The 22888-nt window shown below is 40.7% G+C and overlaps 1 protein-coding gene across 2 annotated transcripts in view; it reads right to left on the reverse strand.

Moving 5' to 3' along the window:
- Ptpra (protein tyrosine phosphatase receptor type A) overlaps positions 1 to 22888 on the reverse strand; it is a 110191-nt gene that overhangs the window by 48166 nt on the left and 39137 nt on the right. For both annotated transcript variants that reach the window (XM_055612164.1, XM_055612208.1), the window contains exons 2-3: positions 4226 to 4304; positions 3448 to 3789 (exon numbers count right to left, since the gene is read on the reverse strand). In XM_055612164.1, coding sequence (XP_055468139.1) covers positions 3448 to 3789; positions 4226 to 4298 — 415 coding nt within the window. In that variant the 5' untranslated portion in view covers positions 4299 to 4304. The remainder of the gene's footprint in view (positions 1 to 3447; positions 3790 to 4225; positions 4305 to 22888) is intronic.

Raw genomic sequence — 22888 nt, forward strand, 5'->3', positions numbered from 1 at the left:
AAAGTAGGAACTAGAGAGGCAGCTCAGTAACTGAGAGCACTGGCTGCTCCTGCAGAGGCTGCATTCCCAGCACCCACAGGGAGGCTCACAGTCCTCTGCCACTCAGTTCCGGGATCTGATGCCTTAATCTGGCCTTTGTGGGCACCACCCATGTACACAGTACACATATACACATACATACGTGCAGGCAAAACATTCCTGTATATAACAATTTTTAAGAAAAAGACATGAAAGTTGATAGGGGACTAGTTAGGAAAAGGAAGATCAGTACAGTGGTAGGAAGAACAAGATGGGTAGTGAGTGGGGTATGAAGATGTTCAATACATTACATGCATGCATGAAAATGATAAGATTAATAAACACATACATGAAAATTAACTTTATAACAAAAGCGTCATTTCACCTTTTGTTTGTTTACATGTTCCTGTATGTGAGTTAGGGTGTATCAGTACCATGATGCATGTGTGGAGGTCAGAGGACAACCCTGGACATAGGCCTTGTCTTAGGTGTCTACTGCTGTGATTAAACACCATAATGAAAATCAACGTGGGGAGAAAAGGGTTTATTTCATCTGACGGCTTGTGTCTACCATCCAGGGGAGACAGTGCAGGAACCTGGAGGCAGGAACTGATGCAAAGCCATGAAGGGGTGCTGCATACTGCCTTGCTCTTCACAGCCTGCTCAGCCTGCTCGCAGAAGCCAAGACCGCCAGCCCAGGGGTGGGAACCCTCCATGTCAGTCATCAAGCACACCACAGGCCAATCTGGTGGGGGCATTTCTCAGCTGGGTCAGCTGGCATAAAACTAGCCAGCACAGTTCTCACCTTCCATGTTATGGGATGGGTTCTCTTCATTGTTTGCCACTGCACCGTGCACACCAGGATAACTGGCCTGTGAGCTTCTGAGAGCTGTCCTGTCTCTACCCTCCATCTTGCCACAGGACACTGAGATTATGAATGAGAACCACCATGCCTGTGTTTATGTGAATTCAGAAGATTTGAACTAAGGTCCTCTGCTTGTGTGGCAAGCACTTTACCCACTGAGCCATGTCTGCAGCCCTAATTTCACCTTTAAAAGGTTTTTTTTTTTTTTTTTTTAAATTACATTTTATTTGTGTGTGTGTGTTGGGAGGAGTATGAATGTGGCAAGACTACAAAAGTGAAAATTAAGTCTACTTTGCTTTTTGTAAGTCTGATGGTTTATTTAGTCTTAAATTCAGTATACACTAACAGGAGATAATTGCCCATGGTCACCTCACAGACTGGGAAGTGGAGCGCAGCACAGAGTGAGCCCAGGCTATGACATCAACTGCGCTTCCTTTACAGTCCTACCTTCCACATTCTCTCCTTTAGTGTTTGTAAGCTATTCTGCCCTTCCTCCCTACGCGATAGCTATAACTCGCAGAAGTACATTTTATGCTGTTATTTAGTATGCGTATGTGTTTGTGCCTAACAAACAAAAACTCCAAAACACTATACATATATAACAAGAATAAAAGAGAGATACGATCACCCACTAAGACAAAATAAACACCAACGATGCTGGCCCATTAAACAGATTTCATGAATGGGTCATAATCTGCACTTTAACGTTAAAATACAAAGCAGAATTATTTGAGATTTTCAATTTAACTACAAACAGTGGCAGCCATTAACATTTACTGTACCTCTGTATTTGCTGATTTTACAGTAGGCTGAACCCAGGGCTTCGTGAACAGTAGGCAAGTGCCTCTACTAAGTACACTAGCGCCAGCCCTTTTTGAGCCTGTGGAGCCTGAGCTGCTCTGGAACTGTGAACCCTGCCTCAGCCTCCTATGTGCTGGGATCACAGTCACGTATCCCTTCACCTGACCATGTGACCGTAACAGGTTGTTAACAGCTGACCCTTAAAGAAACCAACCAAACAAACAAAAACCCAAAAAAACTACTTATCACTATGTATAGTGCTGCAATAAGTAATTTACTTAGATCAACTTATTTATTTATCTATTTTTGGGACAGGGTCTCACTATGTACCTCTGGCTGTACTGGAAATTGCTCTGCAGACCAGGCTGGCCTTGAATTCACAAGGATACGCCTGTATCTGCTAGGTAGGGTGCTAGGAGTAAAGGCGTGCACAACTATGCCCAGCTTAGATCAATTCATTAAACAACTTCACAATGGGTATGAACTAATATTATTATTTATTTCAATTTTATATATGAACAAATAGAGGTACAGATAATATCAAGCAAATTTACCTATGCTCACAATGACGCATACGGCAGAATTGGGACAGAACAAGTAGTGTACGTTTGCAAACTATGCCCTTAACTAAAACTATTAATGCTGCCTTGCCTTTATTGCAGAAACAACGACATTAAAGCAGGCAGGTCTAACTGAAAGATGTCATCTTTAGTGTCAAATAGAATTAAGTTTCAAAAGTACTTTTGGAATTCTACCATGAGTTAGACATAGATCCATCTAAGAGACTCTAAAACAGACAAGAATGTAATCATAGATCAGAGAACAGCAATTTTACTAGAAAAGAAATTTCATTTATGTTGAAGTTGGAGCAATTATTTTATTCCATGCAAAAGATATGAGAGACCCTCTAGTTGTCTTAAATAGATCAGAAATCTGGTTGAATAACTCAGAAATTTGCCCTACCCAAGCTAGCCTCAGGCCTACAGTTTTGATCCTATCTTCTGGGCCTCTGCTGCTTCAATTTAGTGACTCAAATTCAAGAAGACAGAGACTTGAGCTGAACAGATGTCTCTGAAATGTATGAGGCTCTCTAAGCCTCCCTTGCTTAGTGTATCTGTGGACATTATTCTGCTGCTTTGTTATGTTATGGGAAATTCATCTTATTCTTTCCAATGGCCTCCATGGATTGCTTCCTTCTTAAGGTCAATTCACTACCCCATCTGCATTTTCCATCTTCAGTCTTTTTGATTATCAACTGGCTCCCCGATTTTCATCTAATACCTTTAAACACACTTGAACCCCCGCCCCCACTCTAATAATGGTTTTTACCGATTAGAATAATATCCCCAGGGGAAAAAAAAGTGCTATGCTATCCAGGTATTAAGAAATGTTCACATGATGGGGCTGGAGAGATGGCTCTGTAGTTAAGAGCACTTTCAGGAGGACCTGGGTTTAGTTCCCAGCACCCACCTCAGGTGGTTCATCACCACCTGAAGCTCCAAGTCCAAGGTATCCAAAACCCTCTTTCTAACCTCCAAGGGCACCTGCACACAAACTCATGCACACACACAGACACAGGCACAGGCACACAGACACACACATGTAAAAACAAATCTTTTAAAAAATTCCCTTTTTCTACATTTTATTACTTTTCTGTGACAAACATATACTTCAAGAATTTTATGGCTATAAAATACATACAAAGATAATAGAATGGAAAATAAACTTAGAGCAAGATGCACAAGTGGAAATCATTTCTGTACCTGCAGGAGGAAAGGTTTCTGGCGTGGTCGCTGCAGTGCTGGAATTCCCTTCCCAGAGTTCTGTCCTGGCCTCTGTGAACAGGTTATCAATAAGCCATGTTCCATTTGGTGAGATGGTAGTTCCCCCAGAGTCCGTGCCGACTGCTCTCTTGGTCCCATTGTCAGAGCGTGAAGAATTTACAGTAGTTACAGAGGTGGGTTCCAGAGTTAGATTTGGGCTGAATGTTGGTGCCTCAGAAAGAGAAATTACTGAGGAGGTTGGATTTGAAGTTTTATTCTCTTCCTTAACCGATTCTGTTGTTGATGTTTTAATTAATCTTGTAATTTCTAAAGATGGTGAAACTACAAACACCAAGAGATAAAGAAACATCTTATGAAGAAGGTGGAGCTCAAAATTTAAGACACACAGAAGCAAGCATTACTAAAACCTCACACATCTGCACACCCTGCCAAGGCCAGCAGACATCTACACCCACACCCTCTTAATACTGGATCCTTCCCACTTCTTCCAAAGGACTGCTGTCTATGGCATGAAGAAAAAAAAGGCTTTTCACTTATTTCTTCAGAATCACTATGTACAGATATAAATATTAACATTTATCATAATTTTTAGGAAAGAATAGTTTCTACAGTTATTTTAGCATAGAGATTGCCAGAAGCTTCACAGTCACATTTAGATGACAATTTAGTATTACTTAAATACTGATTCCTTCAAATTTGGGTCATTATATGTAAAATCAAAATTCTAACACCAGCCTTCGCAGATGACAATTTTTACCTGTAGTAGTATTGTTGGCACTAACATGTATTAGACCACTGCCAAACAGAACAAGAATGAACCAGGAATCCATGCTGACCTAGAAAATAAGAGAGACACAGGAAATGAAGTCTGACATTATTATAATTATGTCCAAATGACTCAAAATACAAAAGGTTATTTTGGGTAGCATCTTTCTTAGTTATTAAAATATGTATACAGAGTCTTCTCATAGCTTAATAGGCTGTTTCCCCAAGAGTTCAGCTATTAATTGTGTCTTCATAGGAAGAAGATACAAGACAGGCTTTCTCTGTTTAGCCCTGGCTGTCCTGGACTCACTTTGTAGACCAGGCTGGCTTCAAACTCATAGAGATCCGCCTACCTCTGCCTCCCTGAGTGCTGGGTTGGTTGCACTTTAAAAACTGTTTAAAAACTCTGGTGCTAGACTGCATCTATATGTATGAGAGTTCTTAAATTTCCTAAGTTCATCTGCTCAGGACCAGTGTACAATCTTATGTTCTAGAGAAGGAATTGAGGACCAATGTATTTACAAGCCATGCTTTCGCACGGTTTACAGATGTAAACCACACATAGATGTAAATGAATATTGTAGCCACTATCTGAGACAAAAAGGGCCTGCCTCCCTAAGATGCATGTGAAAATACTGTAACATGGGGCAGGAGGAAAGACAAATAAATGAATAGAAAAGAGTAAGATACCAGAAACAGAGTCACATATTGTCAAGTCTTTCTCAAATTGGAAATAGTAAAGAATTACTGGCAAAATGACACACACCAGCATGGACGAATCTAAGAAGATTAATTTCATATGCTGAATGAATAAAAGTTGAGATCAGAAGTACATAATTACAATTCTATGTACATGAAGTTCTACCATAAGCAAAATTAACTTATACAGGAAAAACAAACAAACAAACAAACAAACCTGTATTATTCAGAGTAAGAATTCCCTAGAAAAGAGATTTACTGGAAAGAAACATGGTGGTTATACAAGCTGAGTAGGATTTAGCCAGGGACTAAAAGTGTCTGGGATTCCAGAACTGTTTAGGTTTTGAGGTATTTGCATAAATGTTACTGGGTAAGATTCTGTAGAACTTCTGATTTCGTATTAGAAATGCTAACTATGTACTTAACAGGTAAGTGGACAAAGATATGCTTTCAGAATTCTCTCAAAGATCTCGGCACTTCACTGTAGTAAATCTTTGAAAAACCCTCTAACCCATAAACACTACACTCTAGAATGCTTCAATATATGGGAAAATACTGCTGTTACTATTTAAAATATTGTCTATATTTAAAAGTAATTGGTAGGGACCGGCAAGGCAGCTCTTATTCTGCAAGCTATATTCCTTTAGAGAACCTCGACTGACACAAAGTGCTTGTCATCACTGGGACCTTCCTGGCGGAAGGAGAGAACTTATTCCCGCAAACTGTCCTTCACATGTGCACTCATGCATACACTATATATGCATACACACACAGATATATGATAGAACGTGTACAGTAGACGATTGTTAAATTGATGAGAGGGATAAAATTCAACCGGAGAAGGGGAAACGTCTAAGTCAATAAGGTGTTTGCCTTGCAAGCTTGAGGACATGAGAAAAAGCTGCGTGAGGCGGCACACACTTATAATCCCAGTGCTGGGGGTGCAGAGAAAGGCAGATTCCTCGGGCCAGCCAACCTAGTCTAAGTCGGAACATTTAGAAGCTGCCTTAGGAACATCCAAGCTTGTCTTCCACACACATGTACACCCCTCACACACACACACACATATACATATACACAATTCTCTCAGCTGTGGTGGAGGCTCAGACCTATAATATCAGTGCTCAGGAAACTGAGGCAGGAGGACTTCTGTGAGTCTGAGTCTAAGCTGGGATACACTGTGAGATCTTGTCTCAGAAAAACAAAGAACTTCTTTCAATTTTTCTATATATTTGAAATGACTCTGCCGCAGAACCAGATCTTACAAACCCAGGACGAAGCATCTACTACTATTTTGTACCTTTGTGAATAGAATCTTGTAGTGCTGCTTACTACTTCTGTTAAGTAAGAAAGACTGGGAGTGGAAGGAGGAGGTGGAGTAGGAGCTTAGCCAGTTAAGGAGCCTACTGGAAATCCTGACAAACTGAAATCCATCCTTGGGACTCAGGTGGCAGAACGAGAACTGACTCTTGAAAGCTGTCCTTCAAGCATGCGCCATGGCACACATTCACACTAAAAATAAACATTGAAAAACTTGAAAACAAAGCTGGGTGTGGTGGCAAACGCTTTTAATTCCAGCATTCAGGAGGCAGAGGCAGGTCAGAGTTTGAGGCCAGCCTGGTCTACAGAGTGAGTTCTTGGACAACCAGGACTACATAGAAATTTTGAACAAAACAGTACAAAACAAAATAAAACAAAAACACAAAAAATTAACCAAACCAACCAACCAAAAAAACAAAACAAAACAAACAAAACAAAAACTTGCAAACAGGAAGACTCTAGTCAATCTCTCACTGTCATCGATTATAAACTACTTTTACAAAAGTAAAGCACACTTGTACCAACAAATGCAAACAGAAAGGGGGCATAAAGCAAAACAAGTTGGCTCACCACTGTTGGTCTTATTTCCCAGAAGTCACGAACTACTCCTGTCTATACTCTTAAGAAGTTTTCTCTCCTATATTGGCACACACCTGCACATTTAAAAACTTGTAAGGAAGATGATAAGGTCTAGTGCTTCGATATTTACATAAGCAAATCCTGAACATCTTCCATATCAATACCTTTCTTGTCAGCAGCTACTGCATTATACTATATGGATATGCCAGCCAGCCCTTTCAGTTTGCTCCTGTTAAGAGCTGGCTGTCAGGCTGGTCAGATGGCTTAGTTGGTAAAGTACCTTGCTACCAAGCAGAGGATGTGAACTCACTCCCCTGGATTCGCATGGTGGGAGGAGTAAACTGATTCTTGTAAGTTGGCCTCTGATCTCCACATGTGCACGCACACATGCATGTACACACAAATAAAATGAAGTTTAAAAACTTTCATTGGTTATTGCGGAAGCTCAGTTAACAGTGTCTGCTGCTCACGTGCAGGACAACTGTGGTTCCCAGGATCCATGTTGGGCAGCTCCAGCTGAGTCACCTCCACGTGCACCCATCCCCACCCCAGATATTAATTTAGAAAGACATTAAAAATAGAACGCATCTTTAGAAAGTAAAGCCTTTACTGTAGAGTGCTGGCCTAGGCCCCCTGCCCCCACCTCTGTGTGCTTCTACTCGACTCTCAGATCCTTCTCTGCTGCCTAAGAATGGCAGATGGGACTGCCAACTTCACATCACCCAGTGGTGGAAACACAATCTCTGGGAAGTTCACTCATAAGAAAATTCTGGCCAAAATAATTTTTAAGGATGATCTGTGTCTTGCTTTCCATGACATCTTCACTTAAACATTAACACATTTCTGGTGGTATCCCAGGAACATGGAGCCCAAATTTCTGCAGCAGCAGATGATGAAGTCTGCTCTGACACTGCAATGTCTTGCAATCAGTAGGACATGTGCTGCTGATCTGGGCCTCAACAGCTGTTACTGAATGGTGATAAAGGAAGTGCAGACAGGGCACAGTCTATATTCATCTCCATGATCTTGGAAGTCAGCATATGAACTGGGCCCCTGGTTAAGAATACAGGATAATTTCCCCATCTCGATGTAATGATTAAGTTGGCAAACTCTAGCATGGTAACTATTTCACAAAACTTACTTTTGTCTGTCTATGAACAGATAATTTAAAATCTATACTTAATAAAGGATGTAATATGTAAAAAAATAGTTGTTTGTACACAGTGTAATTTATTTTCCTGTTTTGTAAGTTATTTCCCATTAGGCAACAATGGCCTGAGCAAGACAGAACTGTGTATTTTAGAAAAGCCAAAATAATGGGAGAAATCCAAGTTTATAATAGTTTGTTTTTCTCCTTTATATGTGTTGTGTGTGTGTGTGTGTGTGTGTGTGTGTGTGTAGGAGGCCTGTGATTCACAGAGGCTTCCTCAGTCACTCTCTGACTTATCTTTGAGGCAGGGTCTCTTACATGAACTGAGAGCTCACCAACGTGGCCAATCAAGCTTGTCCATTTGCTCTGGGAAGCCCCAAATCTCTGCCTGTTGAGTGCTGAGACGGCAGGTAGGCCACCAAGCTCACTTGCACTTAGGTGGGTTCTGGGGATCAGAACTCTGGTCCTCACATTTGCAAACCCTAACCATCTCCCTAGCTCTGAAGTTATTTATTTTAAAATAACAACAATCACAAAAACTTGTAAATCATAAACCTTTGGTAAACTGAGCAAGCTTGTTGTTGGTTGTTTGGTAAATATAACAACCAAGCAAGAAAAAGCTGTGTGAAATGCATCATGAAATCTCTTTTTTTTAGTATATCAAATACAATGGCACACACATTGTATTCTTTCCCTTGCTCCTGCATATCCAAAGAACCAAAATGTAGACTTATTACAAAACATTTCTAACTTATTTTAAAAATGTTTCCATTACATATATATATTAGGTTGATCAATTATCAGAGCTCAACATTTAAACAATAAAGAAAACTCAGATGCCACTTACATGCATGAAAGCAGTATGATAAAAGACTAAGAAAAATTGAAAAAAATGATAGCTGTTGTCTTGGTTTCTTTTCCTGTTCTGAATAAACCACTACCACCCTGAGGAAAGCAATTTAAGGCATGGTTTACTCCAGCACACAGTTTGAGATTATAGTCCATCAAAATGGAGATGCTATAGCAGCAGGAGCTCCAAGCAGCTGATCATACTGTACCCACAGGGAGGAAGTAGAGAACGCTTGTTGTTCAGGTCATCTTTTGCTTGTTTATACAGTCCAGGATCCTAGTCCAGGGAGTGCGGCCACCTGCAGCAGGCATCTCGTCCCTCTTCAATTATTACATAACCAAGAAAATCCCTGGCAGGCACGGCCATAGGCCCATTAACTAGAACTAGATCTCATCACATTAGTAACTGAGGTAACCATCACAACTGTACTCTTCCTGATACTGAATAAGAATATTTTCTAAATGTTCATAAAATTCAAATTTAACATAGCAAACCTGAGATACTTTCTGTGGGTCCATATGGAGGCTCTCAGTTCTCCAGTAGGAATACACAAGGCAGGCAATTTCTCACATCTTCCCTCTCATCTAAAAAGACCAGGATACTCTAAACAGTTTTTATATTTCCTCTCATTGAACCCTCACCAATTCTGCTATGCTGACAGTGCAGAGAAGAATTACCATAATTTACTGTAAGTATACTTTGCTGTTGGTGTGCAGGGAACAGTAGCCAGGACTTTGGGCATGGTACAAGCACTCTATTACTCAGTTACAACCCCAGCCCAGAAACTGAATGTTTAATTCATGGACAATGAATTAATTTACAGACATGTCATGTCTAAATTATTTGAAAACTATGCCTTGCATTCAAGATGAAGGAATGAAGCATGATGGGCACACTGAATATTTGCTAGAGAAACCCTGACTTTACTGGCTTCTGGCCAAGAACAATATTTCTTGCTCTGCCAGCAGATGCTGTCAGCCATGACCTCTCACATGAGGGCAAAGAGAAGAAGAAAGGAAACTGAGGTGCAAAAGAACATGCTTATTACTTAGATGGGTGCTGACCACTGAGTAAACGAGAGCCAAAGGGTTAGTAAACTAAACTGTATTGTGCAATCTCTAGGAAGGTGATTTAAAAACCTATTCCACCTATTGGAGAGATGGTTTAGAAGTTGAGATCACTCTGCTCTTGCAGAGGACCTGAGTTTAGCTCTTAGCACCGATCGACATGGCAGCTTAAGTGTCTGTAACTCCAGTTTCAGGAGATGCAATGCCCTCTGGCCTCCAGGGGCACCAGGCACACATGTGGCACACATATACAAACACAGACAAACCATTCACAAATTATTTTCAGACAGATACACCTCAGATACAGCTCATAAGGAGTAAGAACAACTCCTCAAGTCACAACTGCTGATGATCTAGGGATGAGACTGAAAAGGTGCTTTGCATTCATTTACTAAAGAAAAAGATTATAAACACTCACCGTTATGGAGGTGTCATGGGACACACTGACATTCTCAGCAACCAGGAGGCTGAGGAAAGAGGACCTAAAGTTGAAGGCTAGCCTGGGGCTAACCACGAGGCACTATCTCAGGGAATCAACAGTAACAACATTTATGAAGTCCTTACTAGTGAAGGAAGGCTGAACTGTGCATTCCTTACAGTTTAGATTTATGCTTCTAATAAGTCTTTCTAATCATGTGGAAGAGCACATGACTTAGTCCCAGCTACACAGATGGCTGAGGCAGGAAGAGAAAAGTCTGAAACCAGCCTGGGGTTACACGGCAAGGCTGTCTCAAAATAAAAATCAAAAGGGCTGTGATGCAGCTCAGTTACAGAGCACTTGCCCTGCACACATCATGACATTCTTGGTTAGATTGCTAGTCCAACAAAAGAAAAAGTCACAGCCAAAGTTAAACAGTCTACATTTAACATGTCCCCAATAAAATGCGACCATGAGAAAAGTGAAGTACTACTCCTCAAAACATTTTATTTCTGTTAAAGTCTTTTGTTTATTTGTTTATATTTTTTATTTATTTTTGAGACAAAGTCCTTCTGTGTAGCTCTGGCTTTCTTGGAACTATGTAGACAAGGCTGGCCTCCAACTCAGAGATCTGCCTGCCTCTGCTTCCTGAGTGCTGGGATCAAAGGCGTGTGCCATCACTCCCCGCCTCTGTCTTACAACTCTTCTTATTCCTATTTTGCAGGAAAAAAATTTAAATGATAGTCCCTTGGGGCTGGAGAGATGGCTCAGCCAGTAAGAGCACTGACTGCTCTTCTAGAAGACTCAAATTCAATTCCAAACACCCACAAGGTAATTCACAACTGTCTGTAACTCCAGTTCCAGGGGAGCCGACACCTTACTCAGTCATATATGCAAGCAAAACACCAATGCACGTAAAATAAAAATAAATCTAAAAAAGTTTCTTAATAGGTAGAACTCAGAGTTAAGATTACTTGGCTTAGTTGAGTATGGTGGCCCATGTCTTTAATCCCAGCACTTAGGCTTTAATCCTAGCATTTAGGGAGGCAGAGGAAGGAGGGAGTTTGAGGCCAGCCTAGTCTGCGAAGTAAGTCCAGGACAGCCAGGGCTAAACAGAGAAACCCTGTTTTGAAAAACAAACAAAACAAACAAACAAACAACAACAAAAGGATTAACCTGACTTTTCTCCCTATAACTAAAAACAAATAAATCTTCAAAAAATGCTAATTAAAACAAACTGATGATTCTATTTCTATCTTACAGATTTTTTTTTTAAATGGTAGAGTGGTAAGCATTGAAAATATCAGATTAATCAAGTGTTGATGTTCAAATTTCCAGTATTTGGTTCTGGTCTTGATTTTATGTAAATTCACCTCTTTGGTGGAGCTGAAATTTGCCGTGGGGAAGATAGGATTTCAGACCCCTGTCTTTGGAAGCGGTCTTCCAAGTGTACGACAAATGGCAGCTGGAAATCATTTCGAACTGCTCTGGGCCAACTCCTGGTGACTCAGCTCAGGGGACCTGACTTAAAATCAACAAGTGACTGGAAGGAGGGGTCGGCCACTTGCGCCAACTATATGCTTGCTCAGCATTATTTATTATTGGAAACAATTTATAGCTATAATTTGACTGCTTGCTCCGTGCTTTTGTAATAGGCATTTATATACACTATTCTATTTAATTCTCATAATATTATGAGTTAGATACTAATTTTCTAGAGATTAAAGAATTTGTTCAAGCCTACATAGCTAATAAATGTTTACTAGTATTCAAACATGGGCTTTTCAAACTCCACAGCCCATGTTTTTTTCCTTTGAATTCACCAGATATTGGGGGATACATAGATCAAAAATAGACTCTGTTATCAAGGGCTTCATTAACTGGTAGTGCAGTACAAATAAACTATTCAAATCCTGAATTATTACCTGTCATAAAAAAAGTTAGTCAATAAGCACTACAATGAGGTGGAGAAGAGTAAACTCCAGAGGGAATTTTCAGAGAGGATGATGTTAAGCAAAACTTGGAAGAATACAAGTTATCTAAGAGAAGGACTAGATAGTTTTTTTAAGCAGAGAGGTCTTCAAATCATCAACGACAATGACAACAAGCTGATTACAGAGGACACCTGGCAAACCAAAGAAAGGATTACACATGGATTAGGAGTTACTTACAGGAGCAAAGGACTGTTAGGCAGTTGCACCAGAGAATAGGCCTAACCCTGGCATTGGTAATGAATCAGAAAATTGCAATCTCAGCCAAACTTCTATCTCCTATGTGCTCTAAAATCCCCCAAGACTATGTGCTGCCAGGACAGTGGGGAGTGGTGACTGGTATTTCAGGTGAACGGTTCATGGAGTAACAGCAGCTGCTCCAATTCAAGATGGCAATGGCCATGTTATGCTCAGAGGACACAGTTCCAACCCAGACATCAAGCAGGACCTCAGTACAAACCTGGACACAACAGACCAGTGTCTGAGAGAATGAAGCAAAGAGGATATAATGCAGGTGAGGCAAGACAAGGCGGCCATTACATCACTAAACGACTGTTGCCCACATAAAAAGATTTTTAAAATTTCCCTTATAATTGAAAGTTCTGATTTACCAATGAACATAACTGGGAAATACCAATGGTCAGGGCAATAAGGAAACTAACAGAACAATTTGGAGTTTAGAACAGTTTACTAACAGGAACTCAATGACTGGCTCTTTGACCTCCCCACCCCCCAAGGGAGGAGCAGTCCTGTTAGGCCACAGAGGAGGGCTTTGCAGCCAGTCCTGAAGATACCTGATAAAACAGGATCGGATGAATGGGGAGGAGGTCCCCCCTATCAGTGGACTTGGAAAGGGGCACGGTGGAGATGAGGGAGGGAAGGTGGGATTGGGAGGGAATGAGGGAGTGGGACACGGCTGGGATATAGAGTTGATAAAATGTAACTGATAAGAAAAAAATTAAATTAAATTAAAAAAAAAGAACAGTTTACAATAGGATAGAAGCTCAACTGGCTGAGTGTGAGGTGAGGTGAGGGGAGTCACTGACAAAGCCTTCAGAAAGAATCAGCCGTTAAAGCAAGAGGAATAGAGGAAGGCAAGGCCGTCTCTTAAGATAGATTTAAGAGAGTGCATAGGTGTAGATTTAAAGCCTTAATGAGATGCTGGAGGTGGGCAAGGCCCATGTGTTAGCTTTAAGTGTACCACAATGCCATAGGGAGAAGGATGACCAAGTTTGGGGCACACAGTGGGGAAGGTGACAAACGAGTTTAGATCTGGATTTGCGGAGTGATACTACAATACACACTGTATCTGCCGGGGGTAATGGGAGAAGGGTCAGAACAGCAGACAGACAATGACAGAGCAGCTGCCATGGAAGTCAGGCAAAATGCCAAGGGAGGGACAAAGACAGCTGATCAAGTGACAAAGCAGTAACAAGCAAGCAGGAGATATCTGACAAGCACAAGGAGTAGGTGGATGCTGAGCAGTAAACCGAAACCTGCCTAGGAGAGGATGGAAAAGGAATAATGAATGCTCAGCAAGATAAACTAGATGAATGAGAGAACACCGAAGAACTTCTGAGGGAGCTCCCCACACCAACTCTACACCCTCTTTTTCCTCCAGGCTTCGGCAACCACCACTGTACCTTCTGACTCCAAGTTTTATTATTTTGGGGAGTCCTATAATATTTGACCTCTCTGTATCTAGCTTTTTTTTCACTTAGCAAAACTCAGGGTATACGCCTGAATTTCTATTTATATATTTATGATTTTTCAGTTCTGGGGATCGAACCCAGGTATGTGTCACTGTACCTGGTATAAAACAACATTAAAAGAAAAAAGGATAGAAAAACAAGGACAAGTCACAAACAAAATGAAAATCTTAGAAAAAATATAGCTAATAAAGGATGGCTTTATGAAAGAAGTGGAAACTAGTAAGACCTGGAAAGGACAGGAGCTCCACAAGGAGAGCAACAGAACCAAAAAATCTGGGCACAGGGGTCTTTTCTGAGACTGATACTCCAACCAAGAACATTCATGGAGATAACCTAGAATCCCTGCTCAGATGTAGCCCATGGCAGCTCAGTCTCCCAAGTGGGTGCCCTAGTAAGGGGAACAGGGACTGTCTCTGACATGAACTGATTGGCCTGCTCTTTGATCACTTCCCCCTCAGGGGGGGAGCAGCCTTACCAGGCCACAGAGGAAGACAATGCAGCCAGTTCTGAGGAGACCTGATACACTGGGATCAGAAGAAAGGGGAGAAAGACCCCCCACCATCAGTGGACTGGGGGAAGGGTATGGTTGGGGCAGAGAGAGGGAGAGTGGGTTTGGGAGGGGAGGAGGGAGGGGACACAAAGGGAATAAACTGTAATTAATAAAGAAAGAAAGAAAGGCACAGTAGCAGAGCACTTGTCTTGCATTCCTTAAGACCCTGCGTTAGGTCAGGTGGTGGTGGCAGCACACGGCTTTAGTCCCAGCACTCAGGACGCAGGGGCAGGCAGTTTGAGGCTAGCCTGGTCTACAAAATGAGTCCAAGACAGCCAGGACTAGATAGAAAAACCCTGCCTCGAAAAACCATAAATAAATAAACACTATTTAAAAATTTTAAAATAAAGGCATATACCACCATACGCCACTATTGTTAAAATTGACTTTAAAATAAATTTTTAGTATCTCACTTATTTTATACATATGTATTTTATCTTCATGTATGTCTGTGCAGCACATGTGTGCAGCCCCATGGAACCCCATGGAAACCAAGGGGTCGGCTCCCCTGTAGCTAGAGTTACAGATGGATGGTTGTAAACCACCATGTGGATGCTAAGAATCAAACCCAGGTCCTCTGGAAGGGCAACCACATGCTCTTAATCTCTGAGCCATCTCTCCAGCCCCAATTAATTAATTAATTAATTATAATTAGACAAAAGTACATTAATTTAAAATCTTTAAAAATCCTTTTAGAAACAGAAGAAAAGCCTCTTATCTGAAAAAAGTAAGTTCCTATTTAATTTATTTTATTATGTGCTCCTTCAACTTTTTGGTTGCTTGAATTATAGCCATTTGCCACCACACTGAGTATTCTCACCCAAAAGTCTCCTTCCCGCTATTTTGAGATAGTAGCCCTGGCTGGTCTGTAAATCGTGATATAGACCAGGCTGGCTTCCACCTCAGATCCTCTGCCTCTTAGGTCCTGAAATTAAAGATGTGCATAACTGTGGCTAGGCCCAAGATAACTTTTTAACACTAGGAGCTGAAGAGATGGCTTAGGTCATGAACACTGACTGCTCTTCCAGAGAAAACGGGTTTGAATCCCAGCACCCACCTGGTGGCTCACAACTGTCTCTAATTCCAGTTCCAGGAGTTCTAATGTCCTTTTCTGCTTTCCACAGGGACTGAAAGCACAGACATACATGTGGGCAAAGCACCTACATACACAACACATCTAAAAAATCAACAAATCTAAAAACAACAACAAAAACTAGCTGGGAGTGGTGGCCCATACCTGTAATCCCAGCACTGGGAAGGCAGAGGGCAGGCAGATCTCTAAGTTTCAGTCCAGCCTAGTCTACAAAGTGAGTTCTAGTCCAGGGCTGTTTCTACAGAGAAACCCTGTCCTGAAAAACAACAATCCCTGAAACAAACAAACAAACAAAAACAACAACACATCTTATCGTCAACAGGGAAACACGGAAAATATTCTTTTGAAAATCAAAAATAAAATAAGGTGACTCCTATTCATGTCTAGCAAATACAACGAGAGGTCTTTGCCTCTACAATCAGAAATCAGAATAGTAAAAACCAGTATACTGGGGCAAAAGAACAGTTAAGTTGCTGAGTCAGAGTCTAGTACTGACAGAAGTGGATGACAGGTAATTTATAATATAAAAGTGGCTAAAATGAAAAAGATGATACAGAATATTTAATTGTGAAAATAATGTACAGTATACAAACAGGGGGTTCCCTAAGAACTAATTTCACCATACAGACTTGGAACTATTGTAACCGATGCCTTTCAAAAATCAGTAAGTATGACCAACTTTGTATAGTTACAGTATGGGGATCAGTAGGATATACATGCTAATAACATGTAAATTAATTTTTTAAAAAGTTTTTTTTTGGGGGGCAAGCACATGCTTTTAATCTCAATACTGGGGAGGCAAAAGAAGGCAAAGATCTCTTTGAGTCTGAGGCCAGCCTGGTCTACGTAGTAAGTTCCAGGACATTCAGGGCTACATAGAGACCCCTCTCTCAAAGAAACTAACTGACTGACTGACTGACTGATCGACTATTTTATTCTTTAAAGCTCTGTATGTGCACGTTATATGGTGTGTGTTTGGTGTGTGCACATGAGTGCTGTACTGACTCACTGAGGCCAGAAGAAGATGCTGGGTCCTCTAGAGCTGGAGTTACAGGGAGTTCTGAGCTGCCTAATATTGGTGCTGAGACTCAAACTTGGACCCTCTGAAGAGCAGTACATGCCACTTTTCAGGCCCTCCACATCAAACTTTTACAACTACTTTAACTACTCAATTATGTTACAAGTGCCTTACGAAAGATCCCTTTCTAAACTCTGTACTTCCCTTGATATCACTACTCCTGCATTAAAAACCTGGAATAGCAACTATTTCCAGTGCTCACCAGAAGCTACAACTTATTCCTCTTCCTCTCCTGTCCCCCACCCCCCCAGACAAGGGCTCACTATATATCTTAGGACAGCCTTGTACCCTGACTTTCTGTCTCCTCAGAAATTATAGAGGTGCACCACTTACCAGCAGACAAGCTTCTTTTAAAAAGTTCTGAGTATATATCTAGGTTATAGAAAGCTTTCATAAACTTCTTATCCAACTGATAACAGAATTATCTATAAACAAATTTTATATATAATTTAAGACAAACACTTCTTAAATCATGACTTAATTGGTAAAATTTCGGTTGCAAGTCACGCCATCAGATACCGGCATAACTTGGTAGTTATGACACTGATCTGGAAGAAGGCCCATTCATTGATTCAGTGTTAGCAGTTCCTGCTGAGCTAAACGTAGTTTGTAAATAGCCCCAGAAAGAGTCCACGCCACCAGCATGGGGGAGGGGTGGGCAGCTTAATTCTTTCACAATGCCTGTGGAGAGTCTGACAGCAATGGACGCCTAGAAAACTCATGAAAGGCCCTTTCATAAGCATGTGAATGTGGAGCACAAAAGCAAAGTCAGATGACCTACTTAAAGCTCTGCTTTTATTGATGGGAATCCATTCTTATTCCAGATTAGTCTCTTTCTAGAAAAAGAAAACCTTATACAATAACTGAAAAATTAAGAGACAGGGAGTATAACTTCACTATTTCCTATCATGTCACAGAGGTCAGAAAATACTTAACAAGGTTCTGAACTGACCCTTTACTTCAGTGTAAAGTGTCCTCTGAGAAAAGTAAAATAAAAGTTTTTACATTGATTGATTGGTTGATTGTGTGTGTACATGCCAAAGTACCCATGTGCAGGTCTGAGAACTTGTGGGAGTCAGTTCTCTCCTTCCACTGGGTTTAGGGATTGGACTCAGATCATTAGGTTGGCAGCAAGCCCTGGGAAATTTAGATTTAAATTCTGTAGCTAAGCAGGCCAGTCTGGGGCTAGTAATATCACAAAAGAAAATGCTTTCTTAATCTCTTCCTAGAATGCATATTAAGTAAATGGATGGTTCAATCTGATTTGTAAAGTGATGACAGTCCAAATTATTTCGAAGCAGGGAACAACTCCTTTACTCATTTGTTCAACTAAATTCACTGTTACCTTGGAGAACTGAGGATCCAAAGGAAAAAGCAATCCAAGGAGCTCACCTGTCAGCCATTTTCTCACTTCCTAGCTGCCCAAAATATTTCAGTTAGTCAATAAAATTCTTTCATCCAGGGGCTGAAAATGAACACAGCTGGAAATGAATCATTTTGATTCATTTCCTTTTTTTCCCCCTACTGTTTAATTTCTAATTAGTTAATTAGGTTTTTTGAGACAGGGTAGCCCAGTCTGGCCTCAGACTTGCATCGATTCTCCTGCCCCAGCCTCCTGGATGCTGCTATAAGAGGAGTGAGCCATTGCATCAGACTCTGTCTCTCTTTTTCAAGATCTATTTATTTTTATTCTATGTGTATGAGTGTTTGCCTGCAGCACACCATGTGCAGGGAGTGCCCACAGATCCCAGAAGAGGGTGGTGGTTGTCCTGGAACTGGTGTTAAACAGGCTGTGACCTCCTTGTGAGTGCTGGGAACCACACCTGGGTCCTCTGCAAGCACGGCAACTATTGTTAAAAGCTGAATTCTCTTTTGAGTGCCCCTGTTCTTTCTTTCAAATAATAAAGACAATATAGAAAATCCTTACTTCATCTTTTCTTTAATGACAGAAAAAGGATCTGCTCTGTTCTGTTAACTCAACAGGTACTCCTCTAATGTTTATCACAGGGACCAAACAGTGCAAACAGTTGGGAGGAACACAGAGGAATCTGACAGTCTCTTTTTATGAACCTCCTTTCTTGTTTCCTAGTCCACTTCCATGTTTGCCCTCTTTTTCCTTCTTTTCTTTAGTTTCAATCTGAATGAAACTAAATCCAAAGCCTAGTTGTAGCAGTTCTTTTTTCCTCTCTAAAGAGAAATGGGAGAAAATGGAGGGTGTGTGCTCATATTTGCAAATCAATCTCAAACCACTTCCCACACTGTCCTCCATTTTTCCACATATTTTTTTTGTTGTCATCTTGTTTTTTAATCTTTTCACATTTTTTTTTTTCCTTTTTGGGATAAAGACACAGAGAGTAGCCCATGATGGCCTTGGATACTCAATCTACCTGCCCCAGCCTTGGCCTCCAGGTGCTGGGATTATAGGAATATGTCACCATGTGAAACTGCAAATAATTTTTTAAATGTCCATAAATAGACAACATGGGGGCCAGGGAAAGAAGATATGAAAATGAGCCAACAATCAATACTATATGAAAACACTGCCAGGCATGGTGGTGTTTGCCCATTATCATAGTACTTAGGGGGCAGAGGCAAGAGGATCATGAACCTGATGCCAGGCTGGGATGCAAGAACTAAACAAAAAAAATCAACAAATGTTAACAGACTTAAAACATGAGTGAACTAGAAGTTCTAGAGGGTTCAGAGTATGGCTTAGCAGGTGAGGACTCTTAGCATGGGCAAGGACCTGAGCCTGGTCTCTAGCACTGCAAAAACTAAGAAAACAAACTCTGGGCTTGGTGCTACATACTTCTAAGCCCAGCCCTGGGGTACAGTGAGTTCCAGGCCAGCTAAGGTTACATATGGAGATCAGTCCCTCCAAAAAATTTCCCTAGAATATGTAAAAACAATAACTGATTAAAAAGACCTCAATAGGTGGATTTTAAAAAAAATAAAATGGGGCTTATGAATTAATGAACAAATGATAAACATAAACATTTAAAATGATGCAGAGTAGGTAAAGGGTATAGATGATATAATGAGATAATCTAATCCATATTTCATTTGAATCTCAGACAAAGGAAGAGAGGAATGGGACAGGAGAAACTGTCAGTGCACTGTTAAATGCTGTTTAAGTTAACAATAGGCCTTTATTATAAGCAGCCATTTTGATACTTACTTTCCCTTTAAGTAAACTGTAGTGTTGAGAGACAGAGTGTTTTCAATTCATAACTGACAGTAGGTAAAGTCTTCCCTAGTGCCCTGATAACTTTGTGTGAAGGGCTACCAGTCAAGCATCTAGCCAGACTGCCCTCATGACAGCTCTGGCTATTGTTTACACTTGATAGATGACTTGAGGAAGCTACAAGGCGCCTGCTGCGGAAACACAACTGTGGCTCATCAAAACAGTCTTAGCCACAATTGTTCAAATAGTGGTCGACTTTTTTTTCCACCCTAAGTCCCAGTGAACATTAGATGATCCACTCAGGACAGAGGGAATACGTCACCTGATGGTTTTAGTAGGCTACTTGTGATTGGTACAGACACAGATTACTATGATTGGTGCAAGTGCAGTCCCTCATTTGCATAAGGACTGTGTAATAACTGGTACAGGAACAGTAAATGAAGTTTTGTTGTGACTGAACTTCATCAAGGTGCAGATGCCCTTGTTATACTCACTTTCCTGACTATATACGCAAGCTGGGCCAGCAGGATGGCTCACTGGGCAAAAGCACTCGGCACTAAGCCTGATGATCTGAGTTTGATCCCTAGTACCCACACATAGAGAACTGAATTCTGCAGGCTCTCCTCTGACCTTCACATGCATGCTAAGGATTGTGTGCACTTAGCACCCATCCTCATGACACACGTAAAGAAATGTAAAAACCAAACCAAACAAACAAAACCCAAAAACCCAAATGGCTATAATCAGAATATTCCACTCATCCTGGTCGCCAGTTAGGAAAGCAAACTACTGTGTTATCCCTGGTATTGCAACATTAAGCCAAATAAGGCTCCACTCCAGGGTCCTTTGCATACTTTTAATCTTTGTCATCAGTAGAGTGGATTGAGCTGAACATAAAGAAAAGGTGGGAGTAGCTATGAACGCAGAACAGGTACTGTCCTGCTGCTTGTAGTGCTAACACAATAGTAGCAATAAGAGGAGAACCAAAGAGATCTGGAGAACAGCTTATGCAGAAATCATGGGAAGCAGAGGTAAGAGAGACAAGGGCCATGAAAAGCTGAAGATGAGAAACTGGGCCCTGGTCATGGTAGAACTCCAGGGCCAGGAAACTCAGACCTCTTAGGTCTGAGAGTTTAACACTGGGCACTGCCAAGGCCTGATGATCCCAATACCTGAGCTCCAGCCTTAGGAGCCACCTACTGCTGCTTGCTGCTGACTACTGCCAGGAACAAAGGATTATAAGCTGCCAAGCAGGAACCGCCAGTGTTAATAGTTAAGAGCTGTACGTCTCTGGCTTCTAAAATCTAAGACCCTAGCACTCAAGATGTAGGTAGCCCCCTAAGACTCTGGATCTGCAAGTCCAGTCCAGGCTTGGTACTCAAAGTCTGGAGATTGCCAGAGCTAGAAGTCCTACCTAGCTGAGATTCCTATCCTGGCAGAGAAACAGGACCTTAGCCACCACCACACTAGTAACACATAATGAAAGTAATCACCAGCCAAGCGCCTAAGATTCTCTTTTGAAAGAGATGTGTGTTTGGGGTTATAGTTCTATCATATTAGTCAGAAATATAAAATGCCCATTGTCTTTATTTAGAGAGTAAGCACATCTTAAACGACGTAAATTGGTACCAAGTTGATCGAGTATGAGGTTTATGATGGTAATTTTATATGTCAATAAGATAGTGTATACAAGTGACCCTAAAAATTCCATTGGGAAACTCCTATAGCTGATAAACACTTTCAGAAAAATAGCAAGATACAAAATTAACACACACACAAAGCACTAGCCTTTCTATATACAAATGGACTGAGAAAGAAACCAGGAAAACAGTATCTTTCACAATAATATCAAACAATATAAAATATTTTGGGAGTAACTAATTAAGCAAGTATAAGACTTGTATGCTAAAAACCTTAAGACAGTGAAAAAAAAAACTGAAGAAGATATCAAAAGATGGAAAGATCTCCCATAATCATGGATCAGTAGGAGTAATACACATAAAATGGCCATTCTACCAAATGTAATCCACAGATTCAATGCAATCCCCATCAAAATTCCAACACAATTCTTCACAGAACTTGAAGGGACAATTTTCAGCTTTGTATGTAAACACACACATAACCAAAACATCCCAAGATAGCTAAAGGCAATCCTGACTAATACAAGAACTGCTAGAGGTGTCACCATCCTTCATCTAAAAGTACTAAAGAGTTATAATAATAAAACAGAATGATATTGGTACAGAAAGACACGTGGAATTGAACTGAAGACCCAGCTATAACTCCATACATCTATGGATACATAAATTTGATAAAGAAATCAGAAGTGCACACTGGAAAAAAAGACATCTTTACCAAATGATGCTGAAAACTGTATGGTTGCATGGGGAATACAAATAGATCCACACTTATCATCCACCTTATCACAAAACTTAACTCCAAATGGATCAAAGACTGCAAAATAAGGCTAGATACACTAAATCTGAGAGAACAGAAAGTAGGGGGTAGTCTTGAACTCACTGGTACAGAAGACTTCCTGAACAGAACACTGATGATGGCACAGGCACTAAATGCAACAATTCATAATAAACAGGACCTCACGAAACTGAGAAGCTTCTGCATCTTTGTCCATCATTTAGACAAAGCGATGGCTACAGAATGGGAAAATATTTTTACCAACTACGAATCAACAGAGGGCTAATATCTAAAATATATAAAGAACTAAGAAATAAACTTAGCATGGGCAAGAAAAAAAATAACCCAATTAAAACAGGGCTATAGATCTAAACAGAATTTTCAAAAGAGGAAACACAAATGGCCAAGAAGCACTTAAAGTAATACACAACATCCTTAGCCATTAGGGAAATGCAAATCAAAACTACTTTAAGATTTTATCTTACATCCATCAGAATGGCTAAGATCAATAAAATAAATGACAGCACATTCTGTTGAGGATGTGAAGTC

This window comes from Psammomys obesus, unplaced genomic scaffold (assembly GCF_907164565.1).
Source record: "Psammomys obesus unplaced genomic scaffold, mPsaObe1.curated_primary_1811, whole genome shotgun sequence".
NCBI classification, from domain to species: domain Eukaryota; kingdom Metazoa; phylum Chordata; class Mammalia; order Rodentia; family Muridae; genus Psammomys; species Psammomys obesus.